Here is a 9,895-nt window from a genome sequence, read left to right as displayed (position 1 = left end):
AAAGAAAAGAAAAGAAAGAGAAAACCAAGTTCCTTCCTTCCATTGCAGATACAGGAACATAAGCTGGCAAGGGAGGCCCAGGGGAGGATGAGAGAGGTGGCAAGAGAGCCAGGTGGTGTCCGGGGGGCCAGGGAAGTTTCAAAGAGAATAGCAATGCCAAGAGCACCATAAGGGACAGAGAGCTTGCCCAGAGTCCAGATTCAGACGGCTGGATTGGACCACTGCTGGACCAGCAGCTGATGGCATGAAAGCCAAGCTGCAGAGGGGCAAGGAAGCTCCAGAGCCGAAGCTGGGGCAGATCTTGTTGAAGGTAATGGCATCTCTCTGGGCTGTGGTTTATATTTACGAAGCATTTTTGCATGTTCTGGTCAATGTTCTAATATGAAAATAATACGGCAAACAGAACCTCTGTGACTCTATTTTAAACGTCAGCACCACATTTGCTACAGAGCCACTCACAGATGGGGAAATGTCATCATCGTATTTTTTTAGCTGATTCATAAACTCCAGATGCTTCTTCTCCTCCTCCAGTTGAGCCACAGACTGCTCACTCTTCTGCAGTTTCTGCTGCGTGTTGGCCAGTTCATCCCGTAGCCACTGATTCTCCTGGCACAGACGACGAACCTGTGCACGCAGTTTCTGTTTCTCAGACTCCACAGCATTCAGGTGATTTGACAAAGCCATCATAACCTGAGCAGACAGAAACACGTGAAGCACTGTGGTACGCTGTCCAGCAAGAGTCCCTCCCACCTGCGCGAGCCTTCTGTGGCTGCGGCTCTAGTTTACTCTCGCAGATATTTTCTCCAAAGTACGTGTAAGTACAATCTGCCGTTTATTTCCCTTTTCCCATTCAGCTATAGACACGTAACAGGGTACGATAAAGAACACCACATGCTCTGAATGCCTACAAAAAAATACCAATTTTTTTAAGAGCATGTCAAATGGACCAGCAATGAAAACAAAGCTACCCTTCTGATGAAGCTGTATTATTTTACTTTCTATCAAGATAGCCTCAACATAATTTTTTATAGACCCGACCTTGTACACACACATGCATGTATGCAGAGTGCAGGTTGGTAAAGGGCTGGAGGTGGGGGTCAGAGAACGGTCCACATACAAATCTTCCTCAGTGTTCCACGGTAAGAGAAGACGTCTCTGTAGCTACCAAGAGTAAGAATGCACTGGTGCACTCATAAGCTTATGCTTATGTCATAAAATCCAGGGGCCACTCCAGGCCTCTGGCTATAGAGTCCTCACTAGTTTCTGGAATAGCCAGCATGAGGCCATGGCAAGTTCCTAAAACAGAAGAGCAGAAAGAGCTGGGAGAAGCTGGCTGGCTGCAATCTCTTCTCTCTTTAGATCATATATCTGCCCTTCCCTCTCATAATATAGTAACCACATTATTACTCTCCTAGGTTTAAAACCTGAAATTCCAGAAGATGGGACTTTTCTTCCTTCTTTTTTTAAACCTATTATCTGTGACACCTAAAAAGCAAATTTAAATTCATGTCACCTGTTTTGATAACAGAACTTGAGAAATAATAGGTTCACAATATCCAAACAAAGCTACAGTTCTGCAACTCAAGTCGGTAACATGGTTAGAATGAAGTCTCTAAAATCAGGGTTGGGTGGTCACTTCCTCTATGAAAACAGAAACTGCTGACCAGCAGCCCCTCTCTTCTGCTCCATTCACTCACTAAACTAGAGAAAGCCAAGAAGGAAAGAAGCCAAGCTTCAGTATATTTAATTTTACCTAAGATATGCTGGCAGAGCCAGAAATTATCAGGAGAGAGAACTTAAAAACCTAGAAGTTTCCAGTATTTTCATCTCCATGTCAAGCATGGTATTATAGAAACAAAGTTTAGTCGGATGGGCATGGTGGCTAACACCTGTAATCCCAGCACTTTGGGAGGCAGAGCAGGGCGGGTCACTTGAGGTCAGGAGTTCCAGACCAGTCTGACCAACAGAGTGAAACTCCGTCACTACTAAAAATACAAAAATTAGCTGGGTGTGGTGGCACATGCATATAATCCCAGCGACTCAGGAGGCTGAGGCAGGAGAATCACTTAAACCCGGGAGATGAAAGTTGCCGTGAGCTGAAGGAAGTCGTGCCACTGCACACCAGCCTGGGCAACAGAGCGAGACTCTGTCTCAAAAAAAAACAAAACAAAAAACAAAGGTTAGTCAAAGATACGAAACAATCTGGCCCTGGGACTGTAGTGACCATCACCCACTGGCCAGTGTCCATTCTCCCTCTCTTCCTTAGGCTTCAGAACCTGCCAGTGTTTAAGTGGGAAGACAGTATTCCCATCTCTCACTCACCCAGGTACAGCCGTCAGGTTCTGGCCAATGAAATGTAAGCACTGCTGTACACAGTACCAAGGAGGCACATCCTTGCTTTCCTTCCCCTATGCTAGAAGAAAGCCATGAGGCTGCCACTGGAGCTCATTCTCGGTGCCCAAGAAGGCTGCCAAGGTGTAGTGTGGCAGATGTTAGGAGCCTGAGTATCCCCAATGACTGTGCAGCTACAGAACCTGTCCAGGATAGTACACCTCAGTATTTGCTTGACAACCATCTTGTGGTTTAAGCCAGTTTCTGCTTTTTGATACTGGCAGCCAAATCAAATCCTGAATGATACACAGCAGTATCCACTATTTTGGCTCTGCTTTTAAAAATTCAGGTAGGCCGTAAGGTTAGGAGTTTGCGACCAGCCTGGCCAATATGGTGAAACCCTGTTTCTACTAAAAACACAAAAAATTAGCCAGGCATGGTGGTACACGACTGTAATCCCAGCTACTTAGGAGGCTGAGGCAGGAGAATAACTTGAACCAAGGCAGGGGGCGGAAGTTGCAATGAGCAGAGATTGTGCCACTGCACTCCTGGGCAATGAAAACAAACACCATCTCTGAAAAATAAAAATAAAATTCACATAGGCTCAAATCAGTAGTCATTTATGAACATACACAATACACATAAGTGGATCTGGTTTTTGTGGGGTTTTTTTGAGACAAAGTCTTGCTCTGTCAACCAGGCTGGAATGCAATGGCGTGATTTTGGCTCCCTACAACCTCCACCTCCCAGGTTCAAGTGATTCTCCTGCCTCAGCTTCCCAAGTAGCCAAGATCACAGACGCCCGCCACTAGGCCCGGCTGATTTTTGTATTTTTAGTAGAGTCAGGGTTTCACCACATTGGCTAGGCCAGTCCCAAACTCCTGACCTCAAGTGATCCACTTGCCTCACCCTCCCAAAGTGCTTGGATTACAGGCGTGAACCACCACACCTGGCTTGGATCTGTTATTCTATAACTATCTTTCCTCTTCTTCTGTGAAACTGCTTATTTCAAACAAAGTCTCCATTTTTCCAAACAATCCAAAGTTCTTGACAACATCTGAGTCATTCTCACTCGTACCTGTGCCTCACTCAGGCCAAGCTCCAACATCTCCAGTGACTTCCGGATCATGTTTGATTTCTCCTCCACCAGGTTACTTTCATCATCTTTCTTCAAACACTTCAGTGTCTCCAGTAAACTTTGTAAAATGGAATTGTGCTCATTCTTCAAAGCCTCCAGCCCCTGAATTACTTGTTTTGTCTTAGAAATAATTTCATCCTGCGTAAGCTTCTCCAACTTGTCTTCCTTTATGTACACCATTGTGGACATGTTGTCATACATTCTAGAATTTAAAAAGAAAAAGAAATTAGACCCTTCATTATGGGTTTCATTTCTGTTACATCAAGTAAACATAAAAAATTTTTAATTAACATTTTCTAGGAGAATAATAAATATGCACATTTGTAATTTATGATCTTGAAATACTACACTCTGCACTGCTTCTGTTTTTCCTTTGCAGACACAGTTAATTACTTTTTTGGTTTATGTCTGAATTCTTTTTTATGACAGCAACTGAAATTAATGCCAAAGATTAAAAGCAGCAAAACATCTAAATGGCACTTTCAAAACACATAGCCTCAGTGAACAAAATTTGTTCTCTGAATGCCTGCAAGCCTTTTTCTCTTCTTAATGAAATGCAGAAAGAACACTAAATTCTTGGTAACCTGTTTAACTGGACAAAGGCTTGAGAACGAGTCACACAATTAGAAGAAGAAAGAAAAACCAGCCAAAGCACATGGAACAGGAAAAGCAGGAGGGAGGAGCAGACCCGGAAGACACAGGGCACCAGGGACAGGAGCAGGATGGTCACTGGCCGGCAGGCTCACAGATGAGGAGGGCTCAGCGAAGCACCGCCAGGGCCAGGCCCAGGGTGACGTGATGCAGTGTCTGGAACAGGCTTTTAAACATCAAGTTAGAAAGAAAAGGGGGAGGAAAGGGGCATATAAAACAGTATCACTGGGCCAGGTGCGGTGGCTCATGCCTGTAATCCCAGCACTTTGGGAGGCCAAGGTGGGTGGATCACTAGCTCAAGAGATCAAGACCATCCTGGCCAACATGTTGAAACCCCATCTCTACTAAAAATACAAAGATCAGCTTGGCATGGTGGTGCACACCTGTTGTCCCACCTACTCTAGAGGGTGAGGCAGGAGAATCGGTTGAACACAGGGGGAGGAGGTTGCAGTAAGCCGAGATTAAGCCACTGCACTCCAGGTTGGCAACANTTTTAGTAGAGACGGGGTTTCACCATGTTGACCAGGATGGTCTCGATCTCTTGACCTCGTGATCCACCCACCTCGGCCTCCCAAAGTGCTAGGATTACAGGCTTGAGCCACCGCGCCCGGCCAACTTGTTGTTTTCATTTTAGAACTTATTTTGTTTCTGTTATTTTAAATAGTGACTCAATTTTTACAATTACGTAGTATTACGGTTTTCACGTTTTTCTTTTTCTTTTAGAGATGGGGGTCTTGCTATGTTGCCCAGGCTAGACTTGCACTCCTAGACTCAAGCAACCCTCCACCTTCGGTCTCCCAAGGAGCTACGACTATGGGTACTTGCCACTGAGCCCTGTTTTGGTTTTTGGTTTTTGGTTTTTTCAGGCAAGATCTTACTCTATTGCCCAGGCTGGAGTGAAGCGGCTCTATCTTGGCTTACTGCAACTTCTGCATCCTAGGGTAGCTAGGACTACAGGCATGCACCCCCATGCCCGGCTAATTTTTGTGTTTTTAGTAGAGACAGAGTTTCACCATGTTGTCCAGGCTAGTCTCAAACTCCTGAGCTCGGGTGATCTGCCTGCTTCAGCTTCCCAAAGTGCTGGGATTACAGGCTTGAGCCACCACACTCAGCAGACTATGCCATTTTGACATGTATTTTTAACATACATGATTCTCCTTTTTTTCTGAGACAGGGTCTCACTCTGTCACCCAGACTGAAGTGCAGAGTGGAATGATCTTGGTTCATTGCACCCTTCAACTCCTGGGCTCAAGTGATCTCCCACCTCAGTCTCCCTAGTAGCTGGGACTATAGGTGCACACCACCAAGCCTGGCTAATTTTCCTTTTTTTTTTTTTTTTAATAGAGACAGGGTCTTGCCATGTTGCCAGGCTGGTCTCCAACCCCTAGGTTCAAGAGGTCTGTCCACCTCGGCCTCCCAAAATCTAGGATTACAGAAATGAGCCCACAGTGCCTGGCCACAAGTCTCATGTCCAAAGATTTACTTCAATTGTTCTTTCATGCTACCGCATTGTGAGGACATAAATTGACAATGTTAAGAACCTATCCTGTCAGGCTCCACATTAGGACCTCTGATTAAATACCTGTATTGTAACTTGCCAGGAGTAAAAAACAAAAATAAATTTTAAAATCCTGTCTGTACCATTTTGTAACTTAGAAATAAAACAAGTTTGACTCTTTTTTAAATGTCATTTGAAATATGATACAAATACACATATCTTTTACAAACTACCCCCAATGGGACAGAAATGAGGAAATGCAATCCTTTCAAAAGGCTTACCTGCCTTTTAGAAACATAAGAAACAATAACAAGAAAGTTTCGGGGCCGGGCACAGTGGCCCACGCCTGTAATCCCAGCATTTTGGGAGGCCAAGGCAGGCAGATCACCTGAAGTCTGGAGTTCAAGACCAGCCTGGTCAACATGGCAAAACCCTGTCTCTACTGAAAAAAAATAGAAGACTGGGCATGGTGGCTCGCGCCTGTAATCCCAGCACTTTGGGACATGGGCGGATCACGAGGTCAGGAGTTCAAGACCAGCCTGGCCAACATGATGAAACCCATCTCTACTAAAAATACAAAAATTAGCTGGGCATGGTGCAGCGTGCCTGTAATCCCATCTACTCAGGAGGCTGAGGCAAGAGAATCGCTTGAACCCAGGAGGCAGAGGTTGCAGTAAGCCAAGATCACGACACTGCACTCCAGGCTAGACAACAGAGCAAGACCCATTCTAAAAAAAAAGAAAGAAAGAAAGAAAGAAAGAAAGAAAGAAAGAAAAAAAAAAAAAAAAAAAAAAAAAAAGAAAGAAAGAAAGAAAAAGAAAGCAGCATCATTTGTGCTGCTGTGCCCGACAGCCACTGGCACTGAGCAATGGCTCCCTAATGAGCAGGATCTTTTCAACAGAGTGACAGGAATGGAGGGGAGATTACACGTCAGAGTTATTTCACAGCACTACCACTGTCTAAAATCTCGTTTTATGAAGTGTCTAATATCACCTTGAATATAAGCTCTTATTTAAAAATGCAGGATGGCCCGTGGTAGCTCATTCCTGTAATCCCAGCACTTTGGGAGGCCGAGGCAGGCAGATCACTTGATGCCAGGAGTTTGAAACCAGCCCAGCCAATATGGCAAAACCCTGTCTCCACTAAAAATGCAAAAATTGGCCGGGCGCGGTGGCTCAAGCCTGTAATCCCAGCACTTCGGGAGGCCGAGGCGGGTGGATCACGAGGTCAAGAGATCGAGACCATCCTGGCCAACATGGTGAAACCCCGTCTCTACTAAAAAAATACAAAAAATCAGCTGGGCATGGTGGCACGTGCCTGTAATCCCAGCTACTAAGGAGGCTGAGGCAGGAGAATTGCCTGAACCTGGGAGGCGGAGGTTGCGGTGAGCCGAGATCGCGCCATTGCACTCCAGCCTGGGTAACAAGAGTGAAAACTCTGTCTCAAAAAAAAAAATGCAAAAATTAGCTGAGTGTGGTAGCACATGCCTGTGGTCCCAGTTATTCAGGGGGCTGAGCATGAAAATCACTTGAGCCCAGGAGGCGGAGGTTACAGTGAGTCAAGACCGCACCACTGCACTCCAGCCTGGGCAACAGAATGAGACTCTGCCTACATAAATAAACAAAATAAAATCAGCTGGGTGTAATGGTTTGTGCATGTATTCCTTGCTACCCAGGAGGCTGAGGCACAAGGATCACTTCAGTCCAGGAGTTTGAGGTTATAGGGAGCTATGATGGTACCACTGCACTCTAGCCTGGGTGAAGGAGAAAGACCCTGTCTAAAAAAAAATTAAAAAAAAAAAAAAAGGCAGGGACTTGATCTTGTAGAATTCCACAGCATCTAGGGACAACCCCTGGTCCAGACAGTTCATGTGGTGAATGGATGGACTGACATATGCTGGATGAAGGGAAGAAGGGCCAAATCAGCAGATACAGACTACGCATTCCAGGATTTGGGGATGAAGCTATGAGTGCCTGAGTTAGGGTCATGTTAGTCTCTGCATTACCAATTTCACACTAGAAAAAAATGATTTTTTTGCATAAATATGAAGATTAAATTCCTTGTGAAATTTGGAAGTTGTCTGTAGGACTATTCAGAAATCGACCTCCACTCCACTAACAAAGAGCCCAGAAAACAAAGAACAAAGGCCGGCCAGGTGCAGTGGCTCACACCTGTAATCCCAGCACTTTGGGAGGCTGAAGCAGGTATATCACAAGGTCAGGAGTTCAAGACCAGCCTGGCCAATACGGTGAAACCCCATCTCTAATAAAAATACGAAAATAAGCCAGGCCTAGGGGCGCTTGCCTGCCGTCCCAGCTACTGGGGAGGCTGAGGCAGGAAAGTCGTTTGAAGCCAGGAGGTAGAGGCTGGAGTGAGCCAAGCTAGTGCCGCTGCACTCCAGCCTACGCAACAGATTGAGGCTCTATCTCAAAAAAAAAAAAAAAGGAAAAGAACAAAGGCCACTCCTCTACCTGACAGTAAGTTAACTGTTGGTATCTATTTAACATATCGCTCTCCAGCTTCACTGCAGCAAATCCATCCTGTGTGCCAGGATGGGAATATATTGCTCAACAATACTGCTGCTCATAAGGGACCTCATCCATACTGTTCCATGATCTATCCCACATTTGTGTATTGAGTGTTTTACTAAAACTTACTCTGAGCTAAAGCCCTGGAATGTACAGATGAATAAGGGCCTTGCCCTTAAGGACATGTGAGCTAGCAGAAGACAAGCTACACAAGCAGGTGCACAAAGACCTGAAGGCCTAGGGACAGAGGCTGTGCAGCAGAGCACAGCAATGGGGGACAATGGCCAACAGAGACAAAGGCCAGACAGAAGAAACTACTCCCAAGGCAAGCCAGTATTATCAAGTAGCACCTCTCAAGGCTACTAAGGGCTACTAAAATTGTTAAGGGCACTGCCAGTTCAGGACCAAAGGGGAGCTGAGGCAGAGGTGTGACAGTGCCCACTGCTGGTGAGCAGCTGCTCATCGCTGCGGAGCCAGACCCAGTAACAAGGACAGAGGAGCAGCATGGAGTGAGAGCATCAGAAACGGCCCCCCAAGTCACCGTGGTATAGATGTAAGTACATGTGCCACTTACTTCTTCAGAGGGAAACACAATGGCATATATATTTAGACTCGACACCTCTGGTCATTTCCAGGCTAAACCATTATAACCAAAGACAGCTTATATAATAAACGGTGCCAAGGCAACTGGCTATTTAGAAAAAATAAAGTTAAACTCTTACCCTCACTATATACTAACATGAATTCCAGATTAATAAATTTAAAACACACACACAAGAAACTAGAAGGAAATACCAAGCAAAGGTCTATAAGCATGTAGGCAAACTAAAGATCATTCTATGAATAAATGGCATAAAACTGTAAAAGACTGACAAGTCTACTTATTTTAAAGTTTCATGCAGAAACAAAATACGTTTCTGAGGGAACACTATTTTGTAGCTAATCAAGATGAAGAATTCAAAAGTATATAGGCTACCAGCCCATGGGCTAAGTTACAGATTACATTGATTTCTGAAAGGAAAAAATTACTCAAAATCTAAGTTGACGGCTGGGTGCAGTGGCTCACGCCTGTAATCCCAGCATTTTGGGAAGCCAAGGCGGGCGGATCACGAGGTCAACAGATCGAGACCATCCTGGCCAACATGGTGAAACCCCGTCTCTACTAAAAATACAAAAAAATTAGCCGGGCATGGTGGTACATGCCTGTGGTCCCAGCTACTCGGGAGGCTGAGGCGGAAGAATCGCTTGAACCCAGGAGGTGGAGGTTGCAGTGAGCCGAGATTGTGCCACTGCACTCCAACCTGGTGACAGAGCAAGACTCTGTCTCAAAAAAAAAAAAAATCTAAGTTGACTCAAACATTTTGCCAGCCTATAAATCATATCATCCCTGGACCATCTTCCAGCTTCTCATGCTATGTACGCCTGGAGATGATTCAATGGAACAAGCAATCAGCCAGAACAATGCCTGACACCCCACGGAAATGCAATAAAGATGTGTGCAATGAATGAATGAAGCAGCTTTTGGAGGTACTGCATCTTCCTCTCACCTACCCTGGGACTTGTTGGAGGCTCAATCTCCCTGTAAGTCAAGTGGAATCAATACCCACCTGACCTAGAACACAGTACAGGCTTAAAAATACTCCCTTCCCCGCTTTCCCTGTGACTGATACACAAGCTTTCTGGCCCCAGTTTATTCTAACAATGGATTTTTTTTATTGTGGTTTTATTTATTCCTTTTTTTTTTTTTTT

General features: G+C 45.1%; 1 protein-coding gene across 29 annotated transcripts in view; it reads right to left on the bottom strand.

The window, feature by feature from the left end:
- KLC1 (kinesin light chain 1) overlaps positions 1–9,895 on the bottom strand; it is a 64,241-nt gene that overhangs the window by 44,169 nt on the left and 10,177 nt on the right. For all 29 annotated transcript variants that reach the window (XM_017505337.1, XM_017505325.1, XM_017505333.2 and 26 more), the window contains 2 exons: positions 3,410–3,671; positions 460–690 (listed from right to left, as the gene is read on the bottom strand). In XM_017505337.1, the coding sequence (XP_017360826.1) occupies positions 460–690; positions 3,410–3,670 (492 nt within the window). In that variant the 5' untranslated portion in view covers position 3,671. The remainder of the gene's footprint in view (positions 1–459; positions 691–3,409; positions 3,672–9,895) is intronic.

This window comes from Cebus imitator, unplaced genomic scaffold, assembly GCF_001604975.1.
Source record: "Cebus imitator isolate Cc_AM_T3 unplaced genomic scaffold, Cebus_imitator-1.0 Scaffold338, whole genome shotgun sequence".
Classification (NCBI taxonomy): Eukaryota; Metazoa; Chordata; class Mammalia; order Primates; family Cebidae; genus Cebus; species Cebus imitator.
This window is presented reverse-complemented; position numbering and strand designations above follow the sequence as displayed.